The sequence below is a fragment of the Trichechus manatus genome, unplaced genomic scaffold (genome assembly GCF_000243295.1).
Source record: "Trichechus manatus latirostris isolate Lorelei unplaced genomic scaffold, TriManLat1.0 scaffold00198, whole genome shotgun sequence".
Classification (NCBI taxonomy): Eukaryota; Metazoa; Chordata; class Mammalia; order Sirenia; family Trichechidae; genus Trichechus; species Trichechus manatus.
The window spans coordinates 667,771-683,024 of record NW_004444134.1 but is presented as its reverse complement, the minus strand read 5'-3'; the positions used below and the strand labels follow the sequence as shown (position 1 = coordinate 683,024).

General features: G+C 37.9%; 1 protein-coding gene across 6 annotated transcripts in view; it reads left to right on the top strand.

The window, feature by feature from the left end:
* The window catches only part of EXOC2 (exocyst complex component 2), a 366,769-nt gene that overhangs the window by 227,113 nt on the left and 124,402 nt on the right, over positions 1-15,254 (top strand). For 5 of the 6 annotated variants that reach the window (XM_004387908.2, XM_023742032.1, XM_023742035.1 and 2 more), the window contains 2 exons: positions 2,584-2,650; positions 6,317-6,433. In XM_004387908.2, coding sequence (XP_004387965.1) covers positions 2,584-2,650; positions 6,317-6,433 — 184 coding nt within the window. Of the gene's footprint in view, positions 1-2,583; positions 2,651-6,316; positions 6,434-8,610; positions 8,669-15,254 lie in introns of those variants that run through there. The other variant, XM_023742036.1, reaches the window with a different exon arrangement.

Genomic DNA, 15,254 nt, shown 5'->3' with positions numbered 1-15,254 from the left:
GACTGTCTTTTGGTATCTATCTTATATGGGGTTTGTTGAGCTTCTTGGATAGCTTTTCATCTTCCATGATACTTGGGACATTTTCTTTTGGAAAATCTTCAACAGTCTTCTCTGTGTTTTCCATCCCCCTCCCTTTTGGAACTCTGATCATACACAAATTTTTGCTCTAGATTGTGTCCTACATAATTCTTAGGTTTTCTTCATTCTTTTCTCTGATTTTTCCTCAAAGTAGTGTCTATTGATTTGTCTTCAATCTCACTGATGCTGTCTTCCAGTGTTTCAAATTTGCACCTGAAATCTTCTATTGAGTTGTCGATTTCTGAAATTTTGTTGTTTACCTTTTGGATTTCTAGTTGCTGTTTTTGTATGAATTTCTAATTCTTTATTTATTTTGATGTTTTGTTCTGATATTATTTTCCTGAATTCCTCTATTGCTTTGTCTTTATTATTCTTGATTTTGGATATGTTTCTTTGTTTTTGTCTTGTGTTTTGCATGATTTTGTCTTTTTTCCTTGGTTTTGTCTGTGTTTTCCTTTATCTCTTTCTTAATCTCTTGGAGAGCCTAAATATTAATCGTTTGAATTCCATATCAGGTAGTTCCAACGTCTTTTCTTCTACCAGAGGTCACCTGTTTTTTTTTGTTTTGGTCGCTTGCCGGAGCCATCTTGTCGTGCTTTTTTATATGCTTTGGTATTGTCTACTGTCTCAGAGACACTAAGGTACTGTTTTCTGTATTGATTGTGTGTTCTTTTGTTTTGTCCTGCTTCTTTGTTTTCTTTTGATATGTCAGGGCAGGCAAGCCAGGCATGCTTTGCTGCTTGCTCATTTGTGGTCACAGTAGCTCTCACCACCTTGTCTGGGTGGGAAAGGCAGCAGCAGGTAGGGTGAGCCCCCTTCACTGTACACTGAATTGGTGAGGTGGCTGAGGGCAGAGTGGGCAGGCGCTGTCTGCCTCCTGGTGTTGGTCCAGCAGTGTGGGAGCATTCACAGCCCCTTAGTCAGAGAGATGGGGGTGTTGGATGGGGACTGGTGCGAGCTCACTTCCCTCCATTCAGCAGCTGCTTGAGTGGTGGAAGGGGAGAGGCAGTGCGAACCTGGAGCAGCAGCGGGCCTGAGCCAGGGATGCTGTAGCCACAGAAGCACCTCGAGGGCTGGCAGGAAGGGGGAGTAGCGTACAGGAGGGTATTGTGTCTCCTGTTGGGATCTCCATGAACTTGCTTTCCTGTACTCCCTACCTGGGGTCATTTCTGGCTGTGCTCCAAGATGGCGAAGCTATGTTATGTTAGGTGGCAGGGGACCTGCACTCAGTATGTCTCGTTACGTTTTCGTTCCATTTCTTCTTCCATTCTTTGTTTGATCTAGTTTTTTATCCCTTCATTTGATGCTTAGGATTCCAGAATTGACGTTTGTATCTGTTTTCCTTAGTTTTTCGTGTTTTTGCTGCAGAGGGATGGCATGATACGTCTGTCTAGGGTGCCATGTTGGACTCTTCTCCACATTAATTCTTGATGCTTACAAATCCATGTGATAATTTCTTTAAAATGCTGTTCTAAGGATTTTTTAAAATCTAGTTCTTCTGTATGATACTTAACATGTGTAACTTCTTTGTGCCTAAGATTTAAGCTCTGATGCAGATAATACTGAATTAAACACCTCAGAATTTTTTAATTGAAAGTTTGAGAATTTTTCCATGTTTGTCTATTTCCTGGTATTGGTTTTCATTTCATTGTATATAAGATTATCACCTCTGTAGGAAATTTCCAGTTTTTCTTTGATTTGGTGTTGATATGTTGAACTCTTTAATCTACTAGGAATTTGTATTGTTAATCAGTTCCCTGCCATTATTGATTGAATAAGTGTTTTCTTTCTTACTGTTTTGTTACAATATCTGTTTTATATGTCATTGAATTCTAATACATAGTGAAACATATTTCTGAACTTTATCTTTGTTCCATTCATTTGTATATATTTAAATATGTTTGTTCTCTTTTAATTGTTAGTTTTAATGTCTTTCAGATTAAGTATCCTTTTATTGCTTCTCTATTTTAAAATATTATTTGATAGGTTCATCTCTTTAGTGTTCCATATGAATTCTTAAATCAGTTGTTCAGGTTTAAAGGAAAGACATCCTGTTGAGATGTTTATTATGATTGTGTTATATCCATAAATTAATCCGTGGATTTATGGTGTCACCTTCTCCTACTTTTGTGAGTTATCAACTTATTTCCTAACTCAGCTCACCTGTAAGAAACTACTATGAAAGTAAGCTTGAAAAAGCCCCCTAGAGATCCTGATAGGCAAAAAACGTAGGTTAATTTAAGTTATATGACATTTTTACCTCCTTAGTGATTTGTTTTTAAATTTAATTAAGACACTATTGGAGGGACCCTTAAACAAAATTCATAAGGCCATGTTAACCTATAGCCCATGGTGCCTTCTTTGAGTTGTTAATTGTTCAATGTAGAAAACTTAAAGTTATGTGTCTTTTGACCAAAAGATTTTAAAGTCAGATTTACATGTTTTATTGCATTTTTTTATTTTAATGCTTTAATTGTACTGTTTCTTGTTTGCTTTTACCTACAGTCTTTCTGTTGATGTTTCTTCTCCTGATTTGTATGGAAGTATCCATGAAGACTTCAGTTTAACTTCTGTAAGTAAGATAATCGATACAAAGTAAAAACTCGCATTTTAAAGCTGTGTAATGGCTGTTTTATATATCCTTCTAAATTGTTTTGAATATTACTGTGTTACTATTCTAGCAAAGTATTCTATACTTTGGTACTATTTTATGTTTTGTGAAAATTTTAGTAAAAGTAGTTTTTACATGTATTCCATACTTCAAACTTTTTGGCTGAAGTTGCAACTTAAAAAATTCTGCATAGAATCTGCATCTGTGTAGTTTTCCTGAGTGTGCAATAGGTGCTTTAGTAGTTTTCTGAACAAAGAAAGTTGCCACGATAGGTTGGTTAAGAGGCAAAGGACAGGGCACCTGTTTCCACTATGTTTCTTGCATCTTCAACCAGAGAAGCTCTGAGTTTGTTTTCTTTAAGTTCCCTAATAGCATTTTATCTGAACACAGGGTTCCATGGCAAAAACCAAACCAAACCACCTTGTGTGTGTGTACATATATATACACATATGTACATGTGTATACACACACACACACATACACACACATATGTATGTACATATTTATTAATGTATACATATATTTAGGGAGAATTCACACACATACTTTATCACATGTATAAATTCAGCTGTTGAAATCCAAACTCTAGCTATGTGTCTTAGTTATCTAATGCTGCTATAACAGAAATACCACAAGTGGATGGCTTTAACAAACATAAATTTATTTTCTCACAGTGTAGGAGGCTAGAAGTCCAAATTCGGGGCGCTGGCTCTAGGGGAAGACTTTCTCTCTTTGTTGACTCTAGAGGAAGGTCCTTGTCTCGTCTGAGCCTTTGTTCCTGGGCCATTTTCATGTGACTTGGTATCCCTCTTCCTCTGTCTCTGCTTTCTAGCTTGCATGTAATGTCTTTAATATCTCAAAAGAGATTGATTGAAAATAACAACCTGTACTAATCCTGCCTCATTAACATAACAAAGAGAACTCATTCCAAACAGGACTATAGGCACAGAGGTTAGGATTTACAGCGCATACTTTGGGGACACAGTTCAATCCATAACACTGTCTTAAGAAAACAACCCTCTCTGGCTGTGTATGTCTTCAGAAACAACATATATGACCTGAATTTCCAGAATTATTGTATTTGTACTTAGAATTCCTGAGTTGGTTATACAAAATATATTAGTTTAAAGGAATCAATGTGATTTTTTTTTTTTTAATTCTTGATTTTATTACTTGGATGACAAGTTGGATAATGATACGTAATTCACTTAGCTATAGAACATAGGAAGAAATGAAGATTTTAGAAACAGATTAAAAATTTAGTTTGGGACTTTACAAAAAAGTGAAAAGAGAAGCTACTGACTAGGAGAATATCTTCAGCAACCATATAGCCAACAATAATCTAATAACCAAAATACACGTAAAACTTCGACAACTTAACAGCAAAAATACCAATAATCCAGTCATAAAATGGGCAAAGGGCTTGAATAGACATTTCACCAAAGAGGACATTTCAGATGGTCACCAAACACATGAGAAGATGCTATAAGTCAGTAGCCATCAGAGAGATGAAAATCAGAATGACAATGACATACCATTTCACTCCCACTAGGATGCTATAAGTTGTAATCAACTTGACGGCAACGAGTTTGGTTTTTTGTTTTTGTTTTTTTGGCTTAGGATAGCTAAGATTAACAAAATAAGAAAATAACAAATGTTGGTGATGATGTGGGGAGATTGGAACCCTTATCCATTGCTGGGGGGGGATGCAAAGTGGTACAGCTTTTGTGGAATACAGCAATTCTACTTCTAGGTATATACCCAAAAGACTTAAAAGCAGAGCTTCAAACAGAAATTTATACACCAGTGCTCATTGCAACACTGTTCATGATAGCCAAAAGGTGGAAACAACCTAAATGCCTATGAACAGATGAATAAATAAAGAAAATATTCTAGTACAATAGAATACTAGTCAGCCAGTAGGAGAAATGAAGTCTTGGGTGGAGCTTGAAGACATTATGCTGAGTGAAAGAAGTCAATCACAAAAGGACAAACATTATATGACCTCACTTATATAAAAAGACAAGAAAAGGCAAATTATAGTTGTACCAGGCTTGAGGGCAGGAGGAAATATGGTTGTCCTCTGCCCTAGTTTGACCATGCACATTTCCAGTGCTGCTTACTGCTTTTTTTCTAGCTCTCAAAATGTGTTTATATAAAACAAGGTAGCCAGGGTTGTGCTATGTATAACACTCCTCTTTCACCTCCATAGATTAATTCGGGACCATTAACAACCTTCCATTTGTTTGAAGCTACCTTAATAATCCTCAGGCTTTTAATTGTATGTTTTGATGACCAAAAAAGGCATTGTATAGGCTACACTCTGCCAGAAATAAAGATAGGAACATTTTAAATAAATTTAGAAACGTTTTTTAAATTTGATAGCACTAAATAAATTATTGGGAGATATATATGCTCAAAGAGCAGGACCATTTATTTCTACATTTTTTGTATTAAATTAATTTAAATTGTTCAGTAAGCAAAACATGGGTGAGAACTTTTCCTGGAAGGTGGTTTTTGCTTTTGTTTTTAGTCAAGAGATCTTAAATCAAGGCACTAAATTAGTCATAATGATTCCAGAGAATGCTGTCAAACTTTAGAGCACATAGGCGAATCTCAATAGTGGTCCCAAGCTCCATTCTTAGAATTTTATTTGCAAAAATATTTCTTCTGAACTGTAAAAGGATATTGTATTCATCAGCATTTGGGTCTGGTAATTTTGATAATAAAATCTTTTAAGCGGATAAAACACTGGTGAAACTTGGAAAAAACTGGGTTCTAAGCCTTCTCCATCACTGACATTGAATACTTCGCTGTTGTAGGAATCACTTGACCTCTGCAACTCCTTACTCCTCATAAAATGGAGACTATTCTTATTCTTGCTCTGCACACCTTAAAAAAAATCTTTAAAGACCTAAGTATTTTGAAGGAGACCATCATATAAATGAGGAGCCCTGGTGACGCAGTGATTAAGCACTCGACTGCTGATCCAAAGGGCAGTTTTAACCCACCAACCACTCCGCAGGAGAAAGCTGTGGTAGTCTGCTTCCATAAAGATTACAGCCTTGGAAACCCCGTGGGGCAGTTTTATACTGTCCTATGGGGTCACTGTGAGTCGAAATCAACTCAACAGCGGTGGGTTTGGTTTTTGGCTGTCATATCCAAATTATGAAAAATTTATAAACTGGTTTATAATAGTTACTACATTTTCTAGGTGATTATTTAAAAATAAATATCAATTTATGTAACCCTTCTTTTTGTTGCCACAAAGTATTAAGTGTAATAATCAATAAAGTAGAACTCCTTTCATAAGAACAGCTGATCCTGCTTTACTGGTTAACTGTTATAGCAATCTGTTCTTTTGTATAGCTGTTAGATTTCAAATGGACCATTATTTGACCCTTTGATATAGTATGTAATAATGAGCCATTAGAAGAATTGTAAAATTTTATTATGTTTCTCCCTATGTTACTATTGGAAAAGAAGCAGACAAGAAAACAAAACATTGAATGTTGACGTTAATTAGCAAGAGATTATAATTAAACTCAATTAGTGTTAAGTATTGTTTGTTATACTCTCAGTTTGTTATTATAAATGTAATTTTCTAAATATTTGTTTTGCTTTTAGGAACAACGGCTTTTGATAGTCCTGAGTAATTGCTGCTATCTAGAACGTCACACCTTCTTAAATATAGCGGAACATTTTGAAAAGCACAGCTTCCAGGGAATAGAGAAAATAACACAGGTAAATAACGTTTACCAGTTATTTTACCAGTTTTTTTCTCTGCACCCTCTTTCTTTTGCTTTTCTGTACTTGTTGCCTCTACTAGCCTCCACCCCCCTGCTTCCCCACCTTCACTTAACTCTTTGAATGACTCCCTCCCTTCTCATAACTCACCTTGAATCACTAATTTAGTACTCTCTTCTTTTCTCTGGAGCAGAGCTTTCTCAAGGTTAGAGCATGCTTACTAAGCTGTTCAAAAGTGAGAGAGGAAAATAAGAAGAAAAGGCATCAAACCCAAATCTTTAAGAATCAACTGATTTGACTCCTTTTAGGTTAAAGCTTTTAGATAAGCCAGTAGCTAACTTCTAGAGCCTGCAGGAAATCTCTTCCCTTTACTTGCATATTCACACTTCTTCTTTTCTGCCTTTCTGTATGACCACTGTAATGTCTTTGCTTTACGTCTTGTGCGCGCGCATGCGCGCGCACACGCACACACGCACGCACACGCGCACGCGCGCGCACACACACACACACACACACACACACACACACGCTTAGGATAGCCATGGGGCCCTTAGCATCTTATCTGAAAAATAACGTGCTCTCCACTCTAACCCATGGGAATAGCACAGTTGGGTAAAAATAAGTCTTGTGTAAATCAATGTGTTTTTTTTTTTTTTTTTTTTTTTAATGTCATAGTTTGTTGTTTCTTTTTTTTCAAGCAAGCAGAAAAGGAAAAAAATAAAGTAACCTTGTTATCACAAGTTGTCTGATTCCCGGCCCAAGGTTTATCAGATTTCTAAGTAAAACTATACTAGAACCAGTTTTTAATGTCAGTACATTTTTCTCAATGCAAAGAATAAGAAAGATAATGATCTTGTTAATCTTAGAATCAAAGTGTACTCTTGATGAATTGCATAGTTCTTTTTACAAATGATGGTTCTAGTTCATGAACTAGAGTGGCATTTTCTTTTCAAAGAATGAAAACGTCTAAGTGGGTGGCTCTGTCTTGCCTTCCTGTCTTTTCGTAAAGATTAATCATTCTGATGAGAAATGTTCTGACTTAAGACTTTAGGACCAAATGTTCAGTTTATTTCCAGAAATTTTTGTTTTGAGGATTGCAAGGTTTTCTCTTGGCAGTAGAAAGTTAGTATTTGTAGAAAGTGGGTGCTTTGTTTTTATACAGTAATAATGACACAAATAATTTATTGGAGAAATTTTATTTATTATTTTAAAGTATATGAAATGGTTAGGAATTACATATAAGAAAAGTATTAAGTTTGGTTTTCTTTAGGTTTTTGTGAAGTCATAAGTAAGAACTATCCTATTGCTTCAATTTATATCATGAAGGGCTAGAATGAATTTGCTATTAAAAAAGGTTTTGATATCTTTTCTATTCTTTGTCCTAATCATTTTGAGACCAAGATAATAAGGGGGTTCAGCTTTAAAAAAGGGTGGACTCTTTTTCCCACTCAGAATTTGCTTTTTTTTTTCCTGTTGGCCATCTCGAATATTTTAAAGTTATTCAGTTGTATTTGAAATAAATAGAAAGCAAACTAGATTTAGATTAAAGCATTTCTACTGATACTGTGATGTCAACCAAGTAAAATATATTTCTTACATTAATGGGAAAAGAGGCTGCTGATGGCCATTATTTTTCACAGTTTCCTTTTCAAATGACAGCGATAACTATAGAGGCTTAATCAGCCAGTTGCTATGGAGTTGACTCTGACTCATGGTAACCCCATATGTGTCAGAGTAGAACTGTGCTGTATAGGATTTTGAATGACTGATTTTTTAGCAGTAAATGGCTGATTTTTCATCAGGCCTTTCTTCTTAGGCACCTCTGGGTAGATTCAAACTTCCAACCTTTCAGTTAGCAGCTGAGCGCACTAACCGTTTGCACCACCCAGGGACTCCTATGGAGGCTTAGATCCTAGAATAATCACAGGGGCACGCAGATGACAATGAGTAGCTTGTTACCCATTTTATCTCTGTATTTCTGCTCTTGAGATAATGATTCATTATTGGGTGTCTAACTTAATGTCACTGGACACGAGGAGCTCGCTCAGATCTCCTTTGAGATATGCCAAGGACTTCTCTCCAAGGTGTAATTTCTCCTGCCTTTTTATTGGTACTTCCACCAGTAAGAAGCATGAAAATGGGCAGTTTTTAATTCCCTTTGTCTTTTACCTCAGTATAAAGAAAACAAAAATGCTCACCAACTGGACCAATAAGAAACATCATGATAAACGGAGAAAAATTTTGAAGTTGTCAAGTGTTTCCTTTTACTTGGATCTACAGTCAGCGCCATGGAAGCATCAGTCAAGAAATCAAACGATTTATTGCATTGGGCAAATCTGCTGCAAAAGACCTTTAAAGTATTGAAAAGCAAAGCTGTCACTTTGAGGATTAAGGTGCGCCTGACCCAAGCCATGGTGTTTTCAATCACCTCATATGCATGTGAAAACTTGACAGTGAATAAGAAAGACCGAAGAATTGGTGCTTTTGAATTATGGTGTTGGCAGAGAATATCTAATATACCGTGGACTGCCAGAAGAACAAACAAGTCTATCTTGGAAGAAATACAGCCAGAGTGCTCCTTGGAAGCGAGGATGGTGAGACTTCGTCTCACGTTCTTAGGACATGTTATCAGGAGGGACTGGTACCTGGAGAAGGACATCATGCTTGGGGTAGAGAGTCAGCAAAAAAGAGGAATACCCTTGACTAGATGGATTGACACTGTGGCTACAACTATGGGCTCAGGCATGGCAACGATTGTGAGGATGGCACAGGACTGGGCAGTGTTTCGTTCTGTTGTACATAGATAGGGTCGCTATGAATTGAAGCCGACTCGTCGGCATCTAACAACAATAAGTCTTTCTCCTCATTTTCTAGAGTTGAATTAATATATGAACAAGTAACCATGTTTTTAGCAGTTTATTAAAATTTATCAATGATCATTGAAAAGTAGAATGATTTCATACACATAATTTCATTTGATGTACAATACCTCTGTGAAGTAATTAAGGAAGGTATCATTAGCCTCATTTTCTTCATACAGAAAGATACTCAGAGTGATTAATGTCTAACCCAAGAAGTGGCAGAGCAAAGCAGGACTGAAAATTAAATTTTTTCCAGAATGCTTTCTGGTCCACCACTGTACTTCTTAAAATAGTGAACAGAATTGATCGCATGAAAATACACCAAAGAAGTGAAGATGGACATGGACCTAGTTGATTAATATATGTTGTTTTGGACTTTATAAAATAGCATTAAATGGTGTTTCAGAATATCAAATTTTTCTTGATGTACACCTCCTTTAAAATGAGCTCTAATATAACCCCAAAGTGGACTTTGTGCTGTTTGGATCCCCAAATAATTCTTCCCAAATGCCAACAGTGAGTTCCCTCCGTTTGCATGTATTTCCATTTTTATTGGCAATTCCATTTAACTTTTTCTCAAATCCTAGAAATGTTTCTTTTCCTGTTGTGCATTTTTTTCCTGCTTATAAAAGATCCAACTATTATTTTTAAAAGGAGAAGTACTGAGAAGTATACAGAAAAAAATCTATAATTTACCACTCAAACATAAATGCTATAATATTTTACTATATGTCATAATCAGTATTTTATATATACTATATCCCTGGTGGCACAGTGGTTAAGCACTTGGCTCCTAACCTAAATGTCTGCTGTTTGAACCCACCACCTGCTCCGTGGGAGAAAGACATGGCAGTCTGCTTCCATAAAGATTTACAGCTTTGGAAACCCTATGGGGCAGTTCTGCTCTGTCCTGTAGGGTCTCTGAGTTGGAATCAACTCAATGGCAGCTAACAACAACAATAAAATACATCTATATGTGTTAGTAAAAATATGAAACATATTTTGCTAAATTTAGATTACATTGAATTTGTTTTTTCCTATTGAATATTTTGTTGTGAACACTTCCATTTTTGTAAAATATGAGTTTTATGGCTGTTATAATATTCTGTTATGTGATGTACCATATTTTTTTTTAACCTTTCCCGTACTGGGGACTTTAAGGTTATTTTCAGATTTTTTTGGTTGTTATTGAGAGGTGAATATAATCTTTGATCATATTTCTAATTTCTCATGATAGAATCCTGGAAGTAGAAATATAGCTGAAAAGACCCATAAGCCTGTATTGCCAGATTTCTTTTCAGAAGCTGTTCTCATCACATTTTGACCATCATTGACTATTACAATTTTTAATTTCATAGGTAAAAATAGTCTTTCATTATATTTTTTAAAAATTTTGTTATGGTGAAATATATATATAATAAAACATTTGCCATTTAAACATTTTGAGTGTACAATTTGGTGATATTAATTATACTCACCATTTTGTGCAACTGTCACCACTGTCCATTTCCAAAAGTTTATCATCACCCTAAACAGAAATGCAGCACCCCTTAAGCAGTAAGTCCCCATTCACCCCTCCCCCCGTTCCTTGGTATCCACTAATAACTTTTAGTCTCTATGCGTTTGTCTGTCCTAGGTATTTCATATAAGTGGGATCATAAACAATACTTATACTTTTGTATATGACTTATTGCACTCAACATAGTATTTTCAGGGTTCATCCACGTTGTAGCATGTATCAGAACTCTACTTCTCTTTATGACTGTTCATTCATCTGTTGATGGACATTTGAGTTGTTTCCACCTTTTGGCTATTGTGAATAATGCTGCAGTGAACACTGGTGTACAAGTATCTGCTGGAGTCCCAGCTTTCAGGTCTCTTGGGTGTATACTAGGAGTGGAATTGTTGGGTCTTATAGTAATTCTGTGTGTAACTTTTTGAGGAAGTGCCAAACTGTTTGCCACAGCAACTGCACCATTTTATATTCCCACCAGCAATGCAGGAGAGTTCCAATTTCTCCACATCCTCGTCGGCACTTATTTTCTGTTTTTCTAAGAATAGCCATCCTAGTGGGTCATTATATTTTAGTTTACACACCTTTCCCTATTTGAAAGGTTAACACTTTCTCATATGTTTATTGACTGTTCGTAGTTTAGAAAAGTTAATTTCAAAGGTACTTAGAGGATTGAGGAAATAGTGTTTTACATTTTAAGTATACAAAACAAATTTACCACAAGTCATGTTGTTTAAAACCTTTGAGAAGGGGAAACAAGATAAATGGTTAATAAACCTCAGCATATAATTTCACTTTGGTAGTTCTAATTACATAATTCCAAGTTATTTATATATATATTTGTGTGTGTGTGTGTATATATATAGATGTATATATATAATGCTATTTTAACCTGTCACAGTTTCTAAAACACAAATGTCTAATTTAGAGTTTGTATAATTCCAGATTTTCACCTGATTTGGACCTATCATTAGATAAATCTGACAGTAAATTCTTGAGTATGTTACCCATGATTTTTGTTTTGTTTGTTAGGTATCATAGAGTCTTGTAGTGACCACATTTGACAGAGTAGAACTGCCCCATAGGGTGCCTCATACTGACTCCATGTGACAGTAGAACTACCCCAGAGGGTGTCTCATAGTGACCCCAAGTGACAAAGTAGAACTGTCCCATAGGGTGTTCTAGACTGTAATCTTTACAGGAGCAGATCTCCCGAGGAGCCACTGGGTGGTTTCAGACTGCCAACCTTTGAGTTAACAGCTGAGAGCTTAACTGTTGCGCCACCATGACTCCTTGGCATTAAGTTCTTGATTGAAGTTTTATTTTAAGCCCTTAAATCTCCTACGGAAACTCCAACATGGGGGGTGGGAAGAGGGCAGCTTCTTTTTCTTATGTGTCCAGGAAAGACCTTTACCTACAATAATTTTAAATAGTTTAGTGTTGCTTGAACCATATATACCATATGTGATGGTTAAGATTGTGTGTCAACTTGTCTGGGCTATGATTCTCCGTGTTTTAATGTGATCACTCCCATGATTGAATATACTGTGAGTAGCCAATCAGATGAGGGTGTGGCCTGCATCTGTATATAAGCAGATGTTCTGGCTTTTTGCTCTTTCTGGATCCTGCGGCTGCTTCCTGTCGTCTCGTCTCCCGTTCTTGCGACTTGAGCTGTCAGCTTATCTGCCAAACCTGGGATTCGTCGGTCTGCGTGGCCTGTGAGTGGGAGCCCTGCTCTCCGACCTTCGGATCTTGGGCTTGCCAGCTTCTGTGGCTGTGTGACTCCGGAGGGGCCTCTGCCCTGGTCCACGGACTTGGGACGTTCTGGCCTCTGCAATCACGTGAGCTGTTTCCTTGATATAATCTCTCTATATATATACATATATTTATATGCTTTGCTGGTTTTGCTTCTCTAGAGAACCCAGCCTAAGACATTTGGTACTGGGAGTGGTTCTAGAGAAACAAAATTGTAAGGATGAGTTTTCTAAATTGGTTCTCAAGTCAGGTTAGTCATAAAGACGTTGATGACTCTCCTTCCAGCAGTAAAGAGGTCACTGCTAGTCCATGGAGCGAGGTGGCAATACAAATACACAAAATATCACCACCAGTAGATCAGGTATTGGTGAAAGGTGAGGCTCAGGGTGAACACATGTGTGATATCTTTCTACAGCTTTGTCAGAATGAGGAGTATAAGGAAGCTGGTTGGTTTGTCCTACTTTCACTAGACAGACGGATGAAGGAAAGAGATGCGCTCAGGGCTTCAGAGTCAAGGCTCAAGTGCCGCTTACATGACCTCAGGGCTTCCACTTGTGCTTTGAAAGAAAGCCTTATTTCTTGTAGTAACAGAGTCAAAATTGCTGAAAACCAAACCCAGAGTCTTATTGTAAGAGTGGCTGAACTAAGCCAGCTCAACTGCAAACCTCGAGAGGTGTCTGACGTTAAAGTAAGGGCATTGATTGGGAAGAACGGGATCCTGAGACTTGGGATGGGGACATATGGGCAGATAATCAGGAAGCTGGGGACACTGAGCCTGTAAATTCCGTTGAATCACTCCTGCCAGCAGAACCAGTTCCATCAGAGATTACTTCATGTTTGTCTGCTAAACCACCCTGCCCAGAAAAACCATTAGCCCCTCTGCTCCCATCTGAGGAGATGAGCCCTAGCCCAGCTGCCTCTAAAGAGCACTTGCCTGAGTCATTGCCTGGAGCATTGCCTGAGGCAGATGCTTTACAAGATAATGCTGAATGTTCTGAGAATAATTCCACACTACCGGTTCTGGCTTCTAGACCTATAACTAGGCTTAAGTCCCAGCGAGCCCCAAAAGGTGAAGTACAAAGTGCGACCCAGGAGGAGGTATGCTACATTCCAAAAGAATTACTTGAGTTTTCTAATATGTACAAACAGAAACCTAGGGAATATGTGTGGGAATAACTATTAAGGGTGTGGGATAATGGTGCAAGGAACATAAAGATGGATCAGTCTGAGTTTATTGATATGGGTCCACTGAGCACAGACTGTTCCTTCAGTGTTTCAGCTAGAGAAGTTAGGAAAGGATCTAATAGTTTATTTGGTTGGGTTGCTGAAGCATGGATTATGAGGTGGCCGACACTAAATCAAGTTGAAGTACCAGACCTGCCTTGGTATACTGTAGAAGAAGGTATCCAAAGGGTTAGGGAAATTGGTATGCTAGAGTGGATTTATCAAGTTAGACCCACAGACCCACACATGGAGTGTCCAGAGGACACACCTTTTAACACAGCTGTGAGGAACAAATTTGTGAAGGGAGCTCCAGCATCCTTGAAGACTGCTGTGATTGCTGTTTTATGTAAGCCAAATTTGACAGTGGGAACTGCCATAACTGAATTAAGACACCTAACTACAATGGGGCTGATTGAACCCCATGGTAGTAGGGGCCAAGTGGCTGCACTCAATGGACAAAGACAAGGTGGGCATGGTTACAGTAATGGACAGAGGAGTCAAAGCAGTAATCAGAATAGTCTGACTCCTATGGACTTATGGCATTGGCTACTTAGTCATGGTGTCCCTAGGAGTGAAATAGATAGGAAATCTACTAAATATTTACTTGATCTATAGAAATGGATGAATTCTAGGTCAGGTGAACAGCAGTCTAACTTGAATCGCCAGAATAGAGAGTCACAGTCCCTCAGTCAATTCCCAGATCTGAGCGGGTTTAAAGACCCACAACCCCTTGAATGAAGGTGAGGCCGGATCCCCTTGAGGAAGGACTCCAATACACTGCCAAAAATTTTTACTGTTAATCTTTCTCCCAGCCTTCCCCAAAGGGATCTACGGCCTTTTACGAGAGTGACTGTTCACTGGGGAAAAGGAAATAATCAGACTTTTTGGGGATTACTGGTTACTGGCTCTGAGCTGACACTAATTCCAGGAGACCCAAAATGTCACTGTGGCCCACCAGTCAGACTGGGGTCATATGGAGGTCAGGTAATTAATGGAGTCTTGGCTCATGTCCGTCTCACAGTAGGTCCAGTGGGTCCCCGAACCCATCCTGTAGTGATTTCCCCAGTTCCAGAATGCATAATTGGAATAGATACACTCAGCAACTGGCAGAACCCCCACATTGGATCCCTGGCAAATAGAGTAAGGGCTATTATGGTAGGAAGAGCCAAGTGGAAGCCATTAGAACTGCCTCTACCTAGGAAAATAGTAAACCAAAAGCAATACCACATTCCTGGAGGGATTACTGCCACCATCAAGGACTTGAAGGATGCAGGGATGGTGATTCCCACCACATCCCCATTCAACTCGCCTATTTGGCCTGTGCAAAAAACCGATGGATCTTGGAGAATGTCAGTAGATTATCGAAAACTTAACCAGGTGATGACTCCAATTGCAGCTGCTGTTCCAGGTGTAATTTCACTGCTTGAGCAAATTAATACATCTCCTGGTACCTGGTATGCAGCTA